A 21,389-nucleotide genomic window follows, 5' to 3' on the forward strand; every position below is an offset into this window, starting at 1 on the left:
CGACTCCATATCATACAGGGCGTGCTATTATTTCCATTGTGCATAAGAGTAGTCGAAAGTTCATTTTTTCAAATGAAACCCCCTGTATATTACTCTGTAAATTGAAAGGATATATCATGTCCCTACACCTAAATCGTCAAGTTTTCTCAATAAAGTCGCTTCTTCTAGAAACATAATTTTTTTAGAATTTGGATTTAGGTAGTAGTGGAATTATTATAGCTTATAGCAGTTCGGTTACTTTTACAAGTAATTTACAAGGAGTTATCGACGGTGTTTCGGATCATCTTCCAAAATGAATTCAAATATCGATTATTCAAACGAAGTTCTTATGAATTTATTTATTATACACATGAACAAAGTGATCAAATCATTGTCAGAACGTGTAAAAAATTCAACCAAATGTATCCTGAATTAACACCAATGAAAGAGAAGAAGTTTGTAAGATCACAAAATAATTTCCTTAACTATGGCTCAAAGTTTCCAGGGAACAACTGTATCAAAAATCAGTCATTTCTAGGTAAGATTTTGTGGGCTAAAACATGTGAAAGTACAGACAATAACAGAATAGGATGATTCAAAATAACAAAATTGTAAACAAAATATCACATTTTCACAATAAATGCTGAAAATGTTGTCCATTACGTTCTGAACACTTCAAAATGTTTTTTTTGTACGCGACTTGTGGTTGCTTTTTCAATTTCCTGGGGATCCAGATCTTCAATACTCCGCACTATTTGCCGTCGCAATTCTTCTTTGGTAGCCACTGGAGTACTGTATACCCTTTCTTTAAAAACACCCCATAAAATGAAGTAAAGTGGCGTGAGATCGGATGATCTCGGTGGCCAATCTCACGACCCTAAACGCCTAAACTAACGATCGTCGAAGAGTTCGTCAAGTTTCCTGGAAACTTCCTGGGTGGAATGAGCTGGCGCTCCGACCAGTTGAAACCACGAATTCTTATATTCCTCTGAGGGCAAATTTTCAAGAAAATCGGTTACAGACGTCCTTAATATTTGGAGATATTTCCCTGCATTCAGTGTGTCTTCATAAATGGAAAAGCTAATTTTATTGTTCTTCAGAATACAGAAAACATTCAGGTCAAATTTTTCTTGAAAACCCATTTCTTTTGTAACATGAGGATTATGATCAGTCCAAAAATGTTTATTCCTTCTATTGAAAATACCATCCCTCGTAAATTTAGATTCATCGCTTCAAATTATTTTTGACAAAAATTCCCGATCTCCCTGTGTATTAATCAAAAGGGATTCACAAAAATGCATTCTACCTTCGAAGTCTTCTGCTTTTAGAGCTTGAACTTTGGTAAATTTATACGGATGCATTTCGTTATTTTTCAAAATTTGTTGTATTGAAGCATGTGATACACCTGAATCTTTTTCTGCACTGCGAATAGAAGCTTCTGGATATGCATAAAAATATGCCAAAACGTTAACAGTATTGTCCTCATTAGAAGTAACAGGTTTTGATAATGTTGAAGGCGCTTTTAACATGGAGCCATAGTTAAGGAAATTATTTTGTAATCTTAAAAACTTCCTCTCGTTCATTGGTGTTAATTCAGGATACATTTGGTTGAATTTTCTACAAGTTCTGGCAATGATTTGATCGTACTGTCCGTGTATAATAAATAATTTCATAAGTCAATCAATATTTGCATTCATTTTTGGTGATTTTTTGAAACACCGTCAATAACCATTCATCAATTACTTATAAAAGTCACCAAACTGTCATAAGCTTGATATTTCCACGGCTACTTAGAAATCTTAGAATTCTTTAAAAATTATTTTTTGTACAACTGTTCGTGCTATTGGTAATTATTAAATCCCTGTGAAGTTACTGACGATGACGAAGTAGTATTCAGTCCAACTGTAGAAAGTCCTTCATGACTAACCAATAATCCTTCTTAAAATAACGTGAGTTGGCGTATGTAGTTGTGAAATATGCCTTGTAATCCAAAGATCGTGTGTTCAAATCCCATGGACCCTATAATTTTTTTTATTATCAGCAGTAACGTTAGACAAAAAAGATACATTTGTTAAAAGTTATTTTATTTTGCTCGTGAGTTTGCTCCACTTGCTGACGCTCGTTTTGCAATAATCCCCACTCACAAAATAAAATGCCACTTTCAACACTTGTAGGTAAAACGTGAATAACTATTTTTCCACAAAAACGGCTTCATTAAGAAAACTTGACGATTTAGGTATAGGGACATCTTGAAGCATTTTTCACCATCTTTCAAATGAACTTTCGACTACTTTTATGCACAATTGAAATAATAGTAATTTTAGCACGCCCTGTATGATATGGAGTCGATTCCTTGGTGTTATTTGAATCTTTCTATCATCAAAATATCAACTTTTCATGAATTGAGAGTACTGATGTACTTAATTTCAATTAAGGCTATGTTTTGGACCATATGTAGCACAATTTATATTTTATCTCGAAAACAGATAGAGATAGGTATAGGATATTATCAACAAAAAAGTATTAGAATACTAGAGCGATCCCAAAAATGTATTAATATACGGGGTGTTCCATTTAAAAAAGTATAATTGCCAGGACTTTTTGATAGAAGTGGCAACGTCGCAATGCTGAAAATATTTTAGATCGGTAGAACAGGTAAGGAAATGTGAGAGGTAAAATTTTCAGAAAAATCATGCTCTGCGTTTTCCAGAAACGTCTAACCTACCATCGACTGTGAGTCACGCTGTATACCCCTAACTCGATCAGTCTATAAGCAAACCACTATCATTTTCCATAGCATGAAACAAACCCATTGAAATATAATATTCTCCTCTATTTTAATTACACCATCGGGTATAATTGATGTGATGTTGAAAAAGTCAGATAAATTCAATGAAACATCGCATAGATTTGTTCATTGTATGATGATGTTTTTTGACAATGATATGAAGAAAGTAAACTTCAAAAAAATCAATGAAATAATTTACAATTGGTGATTAATGACCCTTTTGTATCACAGGTGTATGTATTCATGTCCTACTTTCAAATTCTGGCACAAACATTAGCTGGAGTATTTGCTAGAGGTTTGTCAGCTATCGCAGAACTGCTCGTTTCCATTCGAAGGATACAAGATTTCCTCAACAATGAAGAATATGACTTCGCTCTACGAGAAGAAACCAAATACAATGTACATGATGACGACACCACCTATAGCGTTACTTTGAATGAAATCACTGCAAGTTGGGATAAATCATCTAGTAACCCCGTTTTGAAGAATATCAATTTGAAAGTGCGGAAAGGAAAATTAACCGGTGTTATTGGTCCGGTCGGAAGCGGTAAAAGTTCCCTTCTGCAGACTCTACTGGGTATGTTTTCATTGTGTAATAATTTGAGTTGTTTATTAAGTAATGATATGATAATGATATGATAACAGAAAACAAATATTCATTAGAAGTTCATTCGTCATCTTCACTTTATTCTTAAATAACAAGTTTATCTTGAGGTATTTATATACAAGGTGTAAAAAAAGTACGTTGAAATATTCGAGTGGCGAATTCCTGAGACAATTTTAAGAAAAATGGTCTATATGAACTTGTGTCCGAAAATGCTTCCTTTCGGAGATACGGAGTGTTGATATTGTTCGCTCCACGAAAATAACTCTTGCAAAAAATAAGTTATTTGCACGAAATTCGGTACCCGGGTTTTTTTGACGTGGGAAATCATAATTTCGTATTGATTTTCATGTAAAATTTAGATGGTCCTGCGTACGCTGTCATTATTTATTTCAAATAGCCCTAACTTCCAATAAATTTGGCACTTCTCGTTCCCCACAACGGATTCAATATCCCCCGGAGCGTAGGGCAACACCGGTGTCTCGTCAATACCGTAAGAGTGTCGTAGATGGTAATATAGCAGTCTTAGGGCCGCGTTATGTCGATGGATATAGGCCGAGACCGCATATGCTGGACATGCTGATAGAAAGTGCATTAGGGTCTCGGGCGCCTCGCGGCAGGCCCTGCACCTTGTGTCAGGAACCTCTATACCCATCACGCGACTGCGGTAGACTAAGGTGTTGAAGACACCATCCTGGCAAGCCATGATGAACCCGTCAGTTTCCGACTTCAGCCCACTCGACCTGAGAAAAGCGAACGTCAGGCGCTTTGATGAGCCAAGGTCTTCAATGTTATTGAAGAACACCCCATGCATTGCCTTATCCGTGTGTCTCCGCAGAAGTAAGGTGATCTCTGCGGCTTTTATCTGAGCTTTTTGCTGAACGGGTTCCAACTCGGTGACAGAGTTGTAGTCACCTCGTTCAGAGTCGAAAACTATACCGAGTTCATCAGCTGCTCGAGCAGCTGCCCTAAGGAGAAATGCTCCAATTCCTGCTCTCTCATGGTCACGGACCATGCAGAGAAGGGGATCCGAACTCCTGACGACTTTAGAGGCTGTATCCAGTACCATTCTGTCATGTAGACACTCCAAACTCAAAAGTCCACGACCTCCCTGTTGTCGGGGGAAGTACAACCGTGGAACGGACGATTTGGGATGCAAACTCCTATAGAGATGCATCATTTTTCGGGTCCTTACGTCGAGTTGATACAGCTCCTCCCGAGTCCACTTCACTACTCCAAACGAGTAGAGTAAGATTGAAACGGCAAGCATCTTTGTTGCAGCAACTTTGTTCTTCCCCGACAGCTCCGATGACCAGATCTGTCGAAGTTTGTGCTGATACTTGCCGCGGAGAGAGTTTTTCACTGCAGTTACCTCTTGTGAGAGGCGTTGTTCCACCCCGAGGTAAGTATACGTCTCTCCGACATCCAGATGTTGTAGGATGCTTCCATCTACGAGCTGCACATCCTCTCCGTAGTCCCTGCATCGTCCTCTTTTGAGATGAACCATTGCACATTTGTCTATCCCGAATTTCATACCGATAGAATGCGTGTACTCTTCCACCACCCTCAAGGACTGATGGAGATATTTCTCTCCAGAGGCATAAAGTTTAAGATCATCCATATAAAACAGATGGGTGACCTTGTGCCTCCGGTTTCCGGGGTGCCACAGTTATACCCTCGAGTGTTTCTGAGCGCAACGGATAATGGCAATATTGAGATGCAGAATAGAAGGGGACTGAGGGAATCACCCTGAAATACACCCCTTCTGAAAGTGACCCACCCTGTTTGGACTCTTGCTTGACCAGATGTTATGGTGAAGCGAGTTCGCCAAAGTGGTATCAGTTGTTCAATGCATCTCACTATGTTATCGGGTACCGCAAGGCATCTGAGCAAATGCAAGATGAGCTCATGCGAAATTGTATCAAATGCCTTACGGTAATCGATCCAGGCCATAGAGAGGTTACGCTCATATTGTATCGAGTCCTGCGTTACACATCTATCGATGAGCAGGTTCTCTTTACATCCAGCGACTCCTCTTTTCGACCCTCTCTGCTCATATATCCGTTCGAACACTCGGTCAACTGCGGTGAGTATTCGTGTGTATAAGATGCTTGTAAACAACTTATAACACGAATTCAAGCATGTTATCGGTCTGTAATTCTTAGGAACCGACAAATCTTCGTTTTTGGGGATAAGAACGGTCCGCCCCTCGACAAACCAATCCTGAATTGGCTGCTCTCCATCCAGCCATGAGTTGAAAACTCTGGCCAGATGGCGGTGGGTACTTGGTAGTTTTTTCCACCAATAAGTGTTCAGCCCATCTGGGCCTGGAGCAGCAAAGTTCTTGGAACCAACAAGGGCCCTTCGAACGTCATCCGGGGTTATCGGGTTGCGCAGTTCATTTGGCTCAGGCTGTCGAAGCTCTCTGTTGAAAGCTTCGAACTGCGCTAGGGCTGGAGTGTCTAAGTTGAGTGGCTGCGGGTGTTCATGGATATCCTTCCAGAAGGATTCCACCTGATCAGCGGTCGGCGGATTATCCACGACACGTGGAGGCTCTTGGAATAAGCGAGAAGGTTTCTCGCGGAACCTAAGGTTTTCCGCGATACTTCTCGCTCGCCTCACTAGTGACTTCTTAGCAGCCACTAGCATTCGTATCCTATCAAGGCAATGCTGTTTGGTGGTCAGCAGCACGCCTTGGCTTAAAGTGTGATGGATACGTCGTAGATTGGCGGCTATTCGCCGCACTGCGGGAGTGAAAGGCCTGTTGGCCGCCCTGTAATCCATCACACATTGGATACGAGACGCGTGTTGTCTCGCCGACGTGATCTTAGCCTCCATCTTGTGTACACGCCATTCAATCTTCCGAACCGCAAGGCCGGGATTTCGTCCTTCCGATTCGGAAAGCGATTGGACGACGTTATACATGGCGGTGTTGATTTGCCAGATGTCAGCCTCTTCTGTTAGAACACTATGAATCTCCGCATCCAAACGAGCCAGTTCTTGTGGCTTCAGGGGCTTAATCCTGTAGAGCGCCCTGCGTGTTCTGATTGTCGTCTCCATTGGTGGTATGATGCGAGTCTCCTCTCCAGCCGTGCCAACGGGTGGTAGAACTTCTACCACTTCGTTAGCAGGCTAGGAATTAGCTAAATAGCCCTGCCGCCGAAGATAAGATACATAATCCCTAAGGTTCTGGGCGGAAAAAGCGGCATGCTCCGGATGTGTTTCACACCACAGAGCATGCAATCTCGCCATGTACCCTCTTCGCGCAGGCTCACTACTCTCGTAGCAATGCATAAGGCTATCTCTTAGCTCATGCGTCCACTCAAAACGTCCGTTTTCATTGCCAGGGTTGTCATCAGTAGGCAAATCATCGTTATGGGCCCCACCACCTTGCCTCTGACCCCTCCGAGCGGGTCGATTGTGGGGGCCCCTTCCTTGATTATTGGGAACCAAGTGTTGGGTTCACCGGGTGGTTAGCCCTTTGGACCCACGGCCGTCACCGGAGGGAGAATGGAATTCTCCTTCCCGGGTGCGCCTGGGCTGCCGGTCCGGTTTTGCACCAGTTGCTCGGGTAAGTGGTGTCGCAACTCACTAAAGGCCAAGAGTGTTAGTAGCCATCCCTGATTACGCATTATTATTATTATTATTATTATTTCGCTTATCCGCCAGCACTTCCTTGTCGCCGAGTCGACTGATGTGACGTCAAGCTTGACCACGCCTCGTTTCGGTGAACGCCACATTCAATTATTAATTTGAGGGGGAAGATGAAGAGTGAAAATTCAGATTTTTTGCAGAACTACTATTTGAAACATAAACTTTCAAATTATGAAATCAAAACATTTTGTTAAATGAGCCCATTCAAAGTATTCCATTGTCAGCGAGAAGTAATACACGAAGAACTGAAATTTTAGCTGCGGACATTAAAAACACTTTTTTTGAACAAATCATCTTGCTACGCTATAGCACTTGATGAATCATGTCGTGACATTGCTGATGGTGAACAAATGTCAATTTTCCTAAGATTTTTTGACATTGAGTGTCAGATTTTTAGGGAAGATTTGCTAGCAATATTGCCGTTGAAAGGTAACACTGGAGGAGACGACTTATTCGAAGCCATCGATGATTCAGATCTAATATCGTATCAGTGCATAATTCACCAGGCAGCCATTTGTGGAAAACTTAGTGCCACACTTAAAGAAGTGATGGACAACTTGGTCAAGTTGATTAATTTAATGAGATCCCATTCTGCTCTTCAGCACCGAAAAAAAAGCTTATTTCAATTTCAAACTTAGAAATTGTACTCCGATAGAAAAATGGAATGAAGTTGAATATAACTATGCGTGATAAGAAGGACATTCAGGACTCTTTAAATAATGTAAATGACATGAACAAATATTTCATCGATTCAACTAAAAATATTACCATCGTTAGTAATGAGTTAATAGAGTACTACACAAATAATGTGAAGGAGGGAATAACCTTATCCTTTTCATTCAATTTGGTTTCTGAAGAGAATGTTTATGATATAATAAAAAATATTGAATCCCGAGCTTTTGGAAATGATGACTTGAACATCGTAGTAATCCAGTTATGCTGCCCCTTCATCTTACCTATTATAACTCATATAATAAATCAGTGTCTATTGAAATGTTATTTTCCCAGAGCATGGAAATACGCTAATATTATACCTTTGCCTAAAAATCAGCACCCGATAGAATACGGTGATTTAAGATCTATTAGTATTTTGCCTACCTTCTCTAAAATTATCGAAAGAATAATGGAATCGCAAATTAGAATGTTTATGTCTGAAAACAATATTTTACCCATCAAACAATCTGGATTCAGAAGGAGGTATAGCTGTGCAACTGCTCTTACTGATGTAGTTGACGACTCAATTGAGGCTATTGACAAAAGTAAAATGAGTGCGGTCCTTCCTCTCAACTATTCAAAAGCCTTCGACTTGATAAATCATGATATGTTGTTGTCGAAGCTACATTATTTCAGATTCAGTATTTCAGCTCATGCTCTTATGAGATCGTACTTAAGTGATAGATTATAAGTTGTTAAACTTAATAACGAGCGTTCTACACCGCTGGAAGTTATATCAGGTGTTCCTCAAGGAAGTATTTTAGGACCCCTACTGTTCACTGTTCATACCTCAACCTTCGTTGACGTACTCAAATTTCGTAAATATCATCTCTATGCGGACGCTACGTAGATCTACTTCTCTTTTAGCTCCTCGGATTTGGTAGCTGCCACGGAGTCTATCAATCACGATTTGATTTCCTTGCACAAGGTATCTGTTGATCATGGACTGAAAATCAATCCTAACAAGTCGATGGCTCTACTTTTTGAAAAAGATAATGCTTCAGATTTTTTGTCTGATAACGTTATATTCAAAATTGGAGACAAAAAAATACCTATTAAAAGTTCTTGTTAAAAATTTAGGACTTACAGTTGATACAACACTTCGCTTCAAAGAACACGTTACTGATAAATTCAGAATCGCATACGCTTCTCTAAAGCTAATCTTTCCTCAAAGACACCTTAAAAGGTGTCAAAAGACCTCAAAAAAATGTTATGTGACACCTTGGTTCTTTCTCATTTCAATTATTACGATGTTGTTTACATTCCTTCTCTTAATCAAGTCGAAATGCGTCGTATACAGAAAGTACAGAACGAATGTGTTCGTCTAATTTGTGGTATCACAAAAGTCAGTCGTATATCAATTACTGATAAACTAAAAGAGCTTAAATGGCTAAATATGCACAAAAGGCGACGTCATCATATAGCTTGTCAGTTTCATAATATATTCAAATCAAAGACTCCACCTTATTTACATGAAAAACTCTCTTATAGAACGGACATCCATAATTTGGATATTCGTAAACAAATCATTCTTACTATATCATCACACTGTAAAGAAATATACAAACGGTCCTTTTCCTACAATATGGCAGTCTGCATAAATAATTTGCATAAACTGGATGGATCATACCTAGAACTGTCGCCGTTTGTATTCAAATCCAAATTCAAAAACTACCTACTAAGTATTCAGTGAAGTTCTCAAAAATTGCTTTGCTCTCTCTCTCTAACCCTTACCTTCTTATGCTTTCATTTCCTCTCCTTCTCTTTATTTACTTATCTTTACTCATTTAGTTTCGTTAATGTATTGCTATCTGTTAAAACTGTGAATATCTCTTTGGCATTGGTGGAAGAACAGAAACGGTTTTCAACTGTTATCTGAACCAATAAGTCCAGCCATTTATTCATCAGAATGTCAATTAATAGCACCACCACTACTGTATATTCTTCTGTTTTTTTCTTTGATGGGTAATAAATGTATTATTATTATTGTCATTCGGCGTTTTCTGACCTACTACAACACAACAATGTTCGTTGGCAAGTTGAATGTTTCTGGCTGATAAAAAAACAAGTACCCTCCTTCTTGGAAAACTTGGATACGCAGGGAACCAGAAAGCACTTTTAGTTTATAAAAAAACGAGCGCAATATGTTGATTGTGGCTTTTCTGAAAGATATTTTGAAATATTTGAATTCGCTCAATACAGAGTTACAAGGAAATAGAAAATCAATATGTTATCTGATACAAAGCGTGTATACTTTTCGTCGTAAGCTGGATATCTTTGAAAATGATATCGTTAAACAAAAATTTATTCATTTTCCGACAATTTTTGAATTTAAAAAGGAGACCTCTGAAGAAAACATTGCAGAGTTTGCAAAATTTCTGGCCGATCTTAAAAACGAATTTGCTACAAGATTCCAAGACTTTGCAGAGATTGGCAAGCTAACTCCGTTTCTTAAATCTCCATTTGAAATTGATGCAGCGGCAAAATGGACAAATGCAAATGTATTGCAAATGTATAGAACGGTATCCACTGAAGATTTTTGTGCCAAACATGTCCCAGAAAAATATGAAAATTGTAAAAGACTAGCTATCAATTTGGCCACTATGGCTCGACATACATATGGTGAAACATCTTTCACAAAGAATTTTCTTTTAAACAAATATCGTTCGAGATTAACAGACGCTCACCTAGAAGACACACTTCGAATTTGTTGTTCCTCTCGAGAACCAAACTATTAAAAACTGTTTGTTTGAAAGTGATTGACAATGTTTCATGATAAATTTCACTAGTTCACACTTCCATTGTCCACTATATAAAATGATTTGAAATCCCTGAAACAACTAAAAAAGAAGAATTGAAAATGGAAAGCTGAAAATAACAATTATATTAAGCAAAATAAACCTGAAATGAAATAAAAGTGAAATAAACTACAAGTAAAAATAGAACAATTGAATAAATAAAAACAAAATAAAAATAAAGAAATGAGAAGAGAAAATAAAAATAACAAGTGTAGAGATTCCAAGTCACGTTAGTTCACGACGTTTCGATTGTTAGTATCTACAATCGTCTTCAGGTGATGACTGGACTGATTCCTCCGAGAGATGACTATTTATAGGTCGTTCAAATACTTTCACTTATCCCTGCTTTCCATTTTCCGCTTCACTGGTTCCGTGGGAGATGACCGTTTTGGCGGGGATTGGCCATTTTTCGCTTGATGATGGGTTTCCATATGTTGTGTATTTCTACGCTGGCCTGGCTGAATACGTTGTTGGACAACATGTATGCGGCTTCCTTGAATTTTCTCCTAGACCAATGTTCCTCTCTGTGCAAGATCTCAGCTTGGGACCACTCGATGTTGTGTTGATGGCTCCAAACATGGTCTGCTATTCCTGATTTGCTGGTTTCCCCTCGCTGTGTGTGTTTCTTGTGCTCGGCAATGAGAACATTCAATGGCCTCTTAATTTCACCAATATAGGATTTTCCGCAATCACAGGGTATCCGGAAAATACAATTCTTGGAGTCGCAATCACAGGGTATCCGGAAAATACAATTCTTGGAGTCGCAGTCCGCGTTTGGTGGCCTGGTTTTCGTGAGGCTGCTACGGATAGTGTTACCGGATCTGACACAGGTTCTAATGTTGTACTTGGAACCAATTCTTCTTATCCTCTCCGATAATCCTCTGACGTAGGGAAGTGCAAGCACTGTTTGTGACGGCTTCTCTTCCTTGCGAGGCTCCTGCTGTCTTCTAGCCAAAGTCTTTTCTACCATCGCTTTGGAGTAGCCATTCCGTTGAAGATCATTTTTGATGATGTCTAGTTCCTTCTCGAGACCTTCCTTCGTATTACAGGGCCAAAAGCACGGTCTAATAGAGTCTTGATAATTCCTCTCTCAGTCGATTGATGGTGGTTGGATTCGTGGTTCAGATACTGTCCCGTATGAGTGGGTTTTCGGTATACAGATGTTTCCCACTTAGTGTCGGTCCTCTAAAAAACTAGCTCAAGACCGTCGGTGTAGTTTCTCACATCAATAAGAGGTCTTGTATTCCTTTTATAATTCAGAATGTGATATGAAACCAAAATAACATGTAGCACTTTATTATAAATATTTGTTTTTTTTTTCTGGACCTCGTTAAAATTTCCCCACAGTATCCGGACCCCATCTTAAACTACTTGCCGACCTCTGCTCTGAAACTACTGCCTGAAAATTGGAAATCATGAATTATTTTGCTGGCTCAACACGGGTTTTTCCCCCCTTGATAATGAAAAATATATTTTTCGAACGATTATTGCTACCCCATGAATGTGTTTGAATTCAAATATTCAGTGCCCCATAAAAATTCATTCTGAAATGTCTGAAATGTCTGAAATTTTTCTATTAATTTCCTAATCACTGTTTGAATTTTTAGGAATTTTGTGCTTCCGTTTTCAGTTTTCAAGATGGTTTTTGTAGTAAAACTCCAACAGAAATATTTTTCTGCTGTTTTCGTTGATACAAATTCATGAAATTGGTCTCATCAATGTTGTAGCATACATAGTCATTGAGTGACGAATTATAATGAAAAACTAATTGATTATGATTTTCGTCATACAATTTATCAATTTTCATAATTTAACAAATAGCCTAGTAGGTAAGGAGAAATTATTTTTATTATGGGACAATATTCATTTTTTCTTAATTTCCAGGAGAACTCACTGTTACTAGTGGAAACATGAAAATATTTGGAACAACGTCCTACTCGTCACAAGAGCCTTGGGTATTCTCTGGTACTATCCGCCAAAATATTTTGTTCGGTGCCGAATACAACCAGAGTCGCTACAAAGAGGTTATACGCGTTTGCGATTTAGAGAAAGATTTCGATAAATTTCTCAACAGAGACGACACGATTATAGGGGATAAAGGAGCATCTTTGAGTGGAGGGCAGAAAGCTAGGGTTAATTTGGCCAGAGCTGTATATAGGGATAGAGATATTTATTTATTGGATGATCCGCTATCAGCAGTTGACATACATGTTGCTAAAATACTGTACGAGCAATGCATAAATGGATTTTTGGCTCACAAAACTAGGATATTGGTTACCCATCAAGTACACTGGTTGAAAAATGCTGATAACATCGCCATTTTAAATGAGGTAAGAAAACAAATAACTGAACTATCCGGGCAGTGAAATAAGAACTAAAATACTAGTATGAATACACCAACCCGTTACTGAACAAGAATCAATAATACTATACATGATATTTATTAAATAATTTTCACAAATGACATTTTCATTCTATACGCGTTTAGCTTCATCGGTAGTAATAGTACACATACCGTCTGTAATTCTTGAATTCAACAGTAGTGGTCACGTCACTTAACTAGTTGATGGTAAATGAGATAACAAGTATAATCTCAAAAACAATTACTATCTCAGTTCTCGGACAGCAGATTTTTGAATAAGAATAATTCGCACATATGGTCAATGGGCACACTTGAAGACTGGCTATAAGTCAAACGGGCTTGTTTAATGTATTTTGGTTCATAGTTTACTTGATAGAAATTTTAAATTGAAAAACAGTGCACTTTGTTTCATCTCTCTGAGTACCGTAGTTTTCGCGTAATTAATTATTGAAAATCGAATGTGGTAGACTGGTGACGTTATGCCCCTATTCCCGCTTCTGGTTCGATTGACCAATAGAAACAATAGAAATAATCAACATTGCCAAATCGTAAAATTCACGAAGCCTATAATTATCAATTTAATTATGGAAGTGTATATGAACCCGTTAACGTTTCAATTGATGAAAAATTCTCCACATGGAATAAAATGTACACGAAAAATCATGTTTGGAAATAAGTTCTATATCTAAAATTAGTACACAAAGTCGATAGATCACAAAATATTTACCTAAACTATGATTTTATGCATTATTTAATAATATACAGTTATGAAAATCAAAAAATATAGCAAACTGGATTTGAGAATCATTTCAAATATTCAACTTAATCTACGATCCTCAATCTGTATGATTCGAATTTATTATAAAAAAAACGATTCCTACATACTAGGTACCTTTTTCTAATATAGCTACCAAATTCAAGCGTTATAGGCTCGCCTGGGTAATCTGTTGAATCTTCCAAAACTTAAGAGAAAAGTTGAATGAGGTCAAGTATAGACATAATTGATTTTACTTGAACTGATTGAAATAAAGCTTCTGAGGTAATAATACCATCTCATCATTTTATTCTTTGGGAATCTAAACTCATTATATGAAATAACTCGTTTATAAACCAATGCGCTTTCTGTTTTCTTGTGCCTTTCCGCACAATTAAAATCATCACAAGAATGCACCATATTATTATTCAAATATATTTTTAAAACAGTTTCAAATCATACACAAACTAAACTAGATGAAAAAACCAATTATTCCTACGCGAGCTGTCGCTAAGAATAAGTTGAAACTCAATTTTGCAAAAACAAGCAGAATGGATTCGATATGACATACATTTTCAATGCCGAATAAACCAATAAATTGTAATATAGGTACTCCATTTCCATGAGAAAATAAAAGATTATTTAAAATTTTCTGTAATTATTCATTAATTTTTTTTTAAGAATAAAGCCAGCAAACAAATGAATATACAATAATAAAGTCGCTCGAATCCACGAATTAAGCATAAAAATGGACAATAATATTTGCCTTGATAACTGATATAGTACAAGTTATATCTAAATACAATTCTAAACAGAATTGAACGAGCTGTAATTTCAAATGGTTTTCAAATGCTCATGAACCCTAATAAAATAAATCGATTATGCATTCATGCCACCCACCAAATAATAAGAAATTCAACGTTACTGGTATATTAGTCATATTGTCATCCAGTTAGACACCGCCCTCTGTAGTGTATGCGACAATGTGCTCTTTCTAATGTCAATAGTTTCCACAAACTTCGTATGTTTCTTAAAATAATTTCATAATGAATGTTGAGCCAAGTTTTGTTAAAGCTGACCCCCGAAAACTTACCAAGAGTCGATTTTAAATTGATCGATGAATTTTACTTGAAAAATTTGCAATACTTTGGTACCGAAATGAATGAAAAATTGAAACGGTAGGTGGTATATTAGTAGGTCCCTTTTATTTATATGACATTCATTTCAGACTTTATCTTTTATCGACAGATGGAAAGTTTTGATTTAATTTTTATTTTATCTCGGCCAAGGAGCAATATGGTGATTGAAAATAGAAGCAAAAATATGTACAGTGAAATGTAGAATTACTCCAGAACAGAACAATCCAAAAAATATTTTTCGGAATATGCAGCAAAATAGGACCCGCCGAGACCTATCTTTTACACAAAAAAACGTTCTGTAATTATATAATTGTAACAGTTGTATTCACACCGAGTTGACAACAATAACAACAAAAATGGCGTCTGTCAAATTGATTCATCAGATCTGTGATTGGATATTAACCTTCCAGTGGTGACGTACGGTTTCTCATACCGATGCGTCACATCCCCTTCCATAACTTTTGAGTGGGGGATAATATTTACAATTCCCTCCATGTATCTCTCAATTACGTTCCGTTAGACACTAAGGGCCGGTTTATCAATCGCCAGCTAACCTCATTTGACTAATGGTTTTGTCTTAGCTCCTAGTCAAACTGTTTTTCGTTATCATGTTACCATCAACTGGTAGCTGAAGTCTCAGTGACCGTAACAGTCGCTAGAAAGTGATAGTTTTTTTATTCAAGCTGACAGTTATGTCACAGAATATCAGTTCCGATATTCTGTGGTTATGTGGTCGCGCATGCGAAATTAGGTTATTTATGTTTTTTGTGATAATTTGAGAAATACTTTTTGCAAGTAAAGGGTTAATTACTATAATTGTTTGATTAAAGAAGTTTTCCATTTGTTGAATGACGAAGATGAGGATATATTGGAGTTCAAAGAAGACCTTACATTGTTAAGGAACGTAATGATGCTTTCAAAGAATTAGATGAGGTAGAGACTTACAGGTCCTGATGTAGAGGAATTAAAATTAAATTCAACTCTTTTTCAGGCCTCTTCTTTCTTCTTCCATGGCCATGTGATGGCATCAGTTTTTTTTGTTCTCAATGATAAATTTATAGGAATTGGCAATTTTTATTAGGAGTGATCTGTCTGCTTCGGTAAAATTGGATGTTCTTTTATTGCTCATTTTCGTTTTTCATATGCCCCCTCAACTCATATAGGTTATTATGTATAACTCATGAACTTTTTGTTAGCAGTTGTCATTTTTGAAAATCAATCCTCCAATAAAAACAAGCCCCTGAAATAGTCACTTATGCCAACCTTAGTTAACTAACAGTTATTAAACATTAGCATCAGTCAGGGTATGATAAACGATTTGAATAGTAACTGCAACATTGACTATCAGCTAAGCTTAGCTTCGAGGTAGCTAACAGGAGCATTTAACTACATATTGATAAACCGGCCCTAAGACGAAGTGGTGTGTTGTCAAAATAATTTATGAACAGGTTATGTCAAGTTTCGGTGTCGTAAACCGAAGTCATTGTTGCGGTTAGGAAATTGTTATTGAAGAAAAATATATTAATTCGCAAACTTCTGTAAGTATGATAGAAGATAATGAAAATTATAGTTCATAACTCAATATATTTTAATTATTTGAAGAAAATGGATGATTATGAGCGTGAAAAAGAACGGCTGATGGCCCTTATGGAATTAACTGTTGAGGATATTGTTGAAGAGCAGTACGATGACGAGGAAGAAGATATGGAAGATCGTTTGGAAGAAGAGAAGAATAACTGCGACACAGAACAAGAGCTAGAGAGTGAAGAAGAGGAAGAAGAACAGCCAGAAGAGAAAGAAGAACAGCCTCCTCAAAAAAGGAAGATAGTCCAAGAACCAACGTTTACTGGTAAAGATAAAGTTACTAAATGGAACAAGCACATGCCGAACCAAAATGTGAAAACTCCCTCTAAGAATATAATAAGAATAAAACTTCCGTGTGTGAGGGGCCCTCTGAAACAAACAACAGATCCATTAGATATTTGGAGAAATTTTTTTGACAATGGTATGATAAACATTATATTTACTAATACCAATTCTTATTTAGAGAGCGTATCACATAAATATAACCGAGCAACATATACAAGACCTACCACCAGAGAAGAGATAGAGGCACTTTTAGGACTGCTCTTATTCAGTGGAGTGAAGAAGAATAATAATTTGAACACAGAAGACTTATTCAAAACTTATGGTACCTCTGCTGAAATATATCGATTGACTATGTCACTCCAACGATTTCGTATTCTTATGCGCTATATCAGATTTGATGATTTAGAAACAAGAGCAGAGAGACAAGCTCTTGACAAATTAGCCCCAATAAGGAGTTTCATCAACAAATTTATTGATAACTGTAAACGAAATTATAATCTGTCACAAGAAGTTACAATTGATGAAAAACTTGAGGATTTTCGTGGACGCTGTTCTTTTTGGCAGTACATGCCAAATAAACCCAATAAATATGGGATTGAAATTTTTGCACTTTGCGATTCAAAAACATTTTATACCTCTAATTTAGAAGTATATGTTGGTACTCAACCAGATGGTCCATTTGCTCAAAATACATCGAACTTTCTTTAGTCGATAGGTTGTGTGAACCAATTCACGGGTCTGGTCGGAATATTGCAACCGATAATTGGTTCACAAGTATTCCTCTAGCTGAAGAACTTATATAACGGAACCCAACAACAATTGGAACTATACGAAAAAACAAAAAGGAGATACCGCCTGAATTTGTTCAAGGAAAAAATCGTCCAATTGGTTCCAGTATGTTCGGTTTTAGAAAAGATTGTACTCTCGTTTCCTATGTAGGTACCAAAAAAGAAGAAAAACTTTCTTTTGATCTCCACTTGCCACAGTGACGATAAAATCGATGGGAATAGTTCAAAACCAGATATAATTATTGACTATAATCGTACTAAAGGGGGAGTTGACGTAGTGGACAAATTATGTGCATCTTATAACACTGCAAGAGCTACTCGAAGATGGCAAATGGTAATTTTTTACAGTTTGCTAAATTTATCTGGAATCAATTCGCAAGTTATCTTTTGTGCAAATAAACCCCAGAGCAGGGTAGTTAGACGCCAATTTCTCGAAAATCTTGCGTTGTGTCTGATTGAACCACATTTGAAAATCCGTGCAATGTCTCAACATTTAACAAGACCTCTTAGAGTTCGAATATGTCAGATTTGTAAATTAGAAGTAGCAGAGGCAAATCGCAACACGGAAAATATTTTCGGAAGATGTTTTAACTGTAGTTCAAAGAAGAACAGAAGGAACAAATCCCGCTGTCAAGACTGCAATAAATTTCTATGTTTGGAACACGTGACTATCTTCTGTATGGAATGTTCCAGTCAAGAAGAAGCCAAAGACTGAGTTCAACCTTCGAATGGGTGCATCGCAATTATAATACGTAGACTTTTGAATGTTCCTTTTTGTTATTTATAATTGTTCACTCTTTCATGTTTTTTTCATACTTACCTGAAGAAAAAGTCAATAAAAGTTTAACTTCATTAAAATCCTATAGTTTATACAATTTATAACGTTATATAGACGATGAAACTTGATCGGTGTGGTAGACCGAAGTCACCTCTCGTGGCCTACGGCAACACGTCATCACCGAAAGGTTAAAAACCAATACACTTGGCAACTCCGCACTAGACACAATCGATTCTATTGGTCAACAGACACGCGGCCAATTTGAATTCTTGCTTTTCGAATTATTCTTTTTTCTGCAAATATAAAGAGATTTTGGGACCGATAAGGCTTGATAAGTATAATATACCCCTAACTCGATCAGTCTATAAGCAAACCAGTATCTTTTTCCATAGCATGAAACAAACCCATTATCTAAAAGAACCATTCGTTCTGGCCAGTCTCAACTCCCGAAACTGGCAAATTTGAATAAGCTGTTGGTTACCCCGTTCACAGGCAGATGGGGCGAAGACAAACATGTTGTTTATTGTCCGCTTCAGCATAGTTCGAGGAATGATACTCTGGAGGAATTCGATTTATAATTATCGGAAAACATCGACTTTATGTTGATGATATACACTACCTTGCACTGACGAGTGGCCAAACATCCCGAAACCGGTCTGCAAGTGTGTTCCAATAATTGAAAATCTATTGCGGCAGTTGATTCGCCAACAGCATACGCAGGAATAACTTCAGTGAAGAATCCTGCACTGACACCTGCCGAATATAATCCAACGCCCGTCGTGGTATTAGCCAGGGGAGTAGGCGTTTTCTGATAGGTGTCAGTCCTTTAATCTACAGTGTAGGGAATTGAGACTGTCCAGAATGAATTGTTCTTTTAGATGATTTGATGAATGGTTCTTGGTATTATGTCCAAAAGGTTCAACAATGGTGAGTGGTTAACCTCATCTTTGACTTCCGGAATGAAATATATTTCTTCAGAGAAAGAGTTCGAAATGTCTATCAGCTTCTCCTGCATACAGGACACACCTTTTCTGAACGTTTTTTCCGAAATAATTAGTGCAATAGGAGTGAACCAAAACTTTGCATCACTACCGCTTCCAATTCATACCTAGAATTGGTCGGCAATTTGAAAATAGGACTTTTCAACTTTTCCCAGTGGTAAAAGTCCATAGGCATTAGGTCCGGTGACCTGGCCGGTCAACCATTAGGTTCTTGGTTAGCAATCCAATGACAACCAAAATTTCAGTCAAAAAATTGGCGACAATTGCAGTGTTGTGGGGACAAGCCCCGTCTTATTCAGAATATATTTTCCTGAGCTCCATTATTGGTCATTCATCAAGAAGGGAATGAGTATTTTGCTTTAAAATTTTCTGAACACTTCTGAGATGTGAAAGTGCCATTATAATTGGACAGGCTGATAATTCTACCCCTGAAAACACCTGTCCACACACTAAATCAAAATCTCTCTTGACTTCTCTGCTCCACGATAGAATGAGGATTTTGTTGTGCCCAAGTATAAGAATTGTAGCGGTTGAAAATGCCGGCACTGCTAACACGAGCTTCGTCTGTCTTAATAAATTTTACAACTTCCCAGGAACCACTGACAAAAAGCCATGTGGCTTTCAAAATCTCCTGGTCTAAGTTGATTAATTCTTCCGGTCCTGTATGACTTAAATTTGTGTTTTTTCAAAATCCTCCTAACATTAGTTCTTGGTAGGCCTGTTGATATTTTTAATATTCTGCGTTGACGTTTTGGGATTATTTTCAACAGCTCCTAAATCGACTATATCTTTCAGCTCTTCATCTCTGTTTGATTTAGTCAATCAATTTATTTCTTATCATCAATACAACAAATTTAGCATCATCAAAGTAGACAAATATAGTACAAAACATACACATTAGAAGGCAAAGCATTAAAACTTGCAATGAAAAAATTCACTTACGTCATAAGGGCAGAGAGTAACCAGCAGCCCTTTTATACTTTTTTTTTAATCTAATCATATGCAATTTTGTCATATATAGTGGTAGACAGTTGAAGAGCCTTATCGCCATAGTAAAACAATTTTTATCAGTAATTGCCAGTCGATGTTGTGGCTATTTCTGGTGAACTTGAGGGGTGTTATTTTGTGACTTGATATAGACAAGACATTGAAATATGTATAGAGCCGTAACGATTAATATAAGTTAATATACAGCGTGACTAACGGTCGATGGTAGTTTAGACGTTTCTGGAAAACGCAAAGCATGATTTTTCTGAAAATTTCACCTCTCACATTTCCTTTCCTGTTCTATCGATCTAAAATATTTTCAGCATTGCGGCGTTGCCACGTCTATCAAAAAGTCCAAGCAATTAATTTTTTTTAAATGGAACACCCCGTATATTAATATTTTAATACTTTTTTGTCAATAAGGTCCTATACCTATCTCTATCTGTTTTCGAGATAAAAGATAAATTGTGCTAAATATGGTCCAAAAAATAGCCTTAATTGAAATTAAGTACATCAGTACTCTCAATTCATGAAAAGTTGATATTTTGATGATAGTTTGGACAAACTCAAGATATTCAAATAACACCAAGAAATCGACTCCATATCATACAGGGCGTGCTAAAATTACTATTATTTCCATTGTGCATAAAAGTAGTCGACAGTTCATTTTTCAAATGAAACCCCCTGTATATTACTCGATAAATTAAAAGATGGTGAAAAATGCTTCAAGATGATATATTATGTCCCTATACCTAAATCGTCAAGTTTTCTTAATAAAGTCGTTTTTGTGGAAAAATAGTTATTCACGTTTTACCTACAAGTGTTGAAAGTGGCATTTTATTTTGTGGGTGGAGATTATTGCAAACCGAGCGTCAGCAAGTGGAGCAAACTCACGAGCAAAATAAAATCACTTTTAACAAATGTATCATACAAATTTTTTTGTATAACGTTAATGCTGGTAATAAACAAAATTATAAGGTCCATGGGATTTGAACACACGATCTTTGGATTACAAGGCATATGTTACAACTACATACGCCAACTCACGCTATTTTGAGGAGGATTATTGGTTAGTCATGAAGGACTTTCTACAGTTGGACTGAATACTACTTCGTCATCGTCAGTAACTTCACAGAAATTTAATATTACCAATAGCACGAACTGCATGTGTGAA

General features: G+C 37.1%; 1 protein-coding gene across 2 annotated transcripts in view; it reads left to right on the top strand.

Annotated features, from left to right (window-relative positions):
* LOC111516694 (probable multidrug resistance-associated protein lethal(2)03659) overlaps positions 1 to 21,389 on the top strand; it is a 231,046-nt gene that overhangs the window by 129,202 nt on the left and 80,455 nt on the right. For both annotated transcript variants that reach the window (XM_074179379.1, XM_074179373.1), the window contains exons 7-8: positions 2,999 to 3,344; positions 12,422 to 12,867. In XM_074179379.1, the coding sequence (XP_074035480.1) occupies positions 2,999 to 3,344; positions 12,422 to 12,867 (792 nt within the window). The remainder of the gene's footprint in view (positions 1 to 2,998; positions 3,345 to 12,421; positions 12,868 to 21,389) is intronic.

Source organism: Leptinotarsa decemlineata, unplaced genomic scaffold, assembly GCF_025532065.1.
Source record: "Leptinotarsa decemlineata unplaced genomic scaffold, Ldec_3_MD MMD2_P_RNA_scaffold_14, whole genome shotgun sequence".
NCBI lineage: Eukaryota > Metazoa > Arthropoda > Insecta > Coleoptera > Chrysomelidae > Leptinotarsa > Leptinotarsa decemlineata.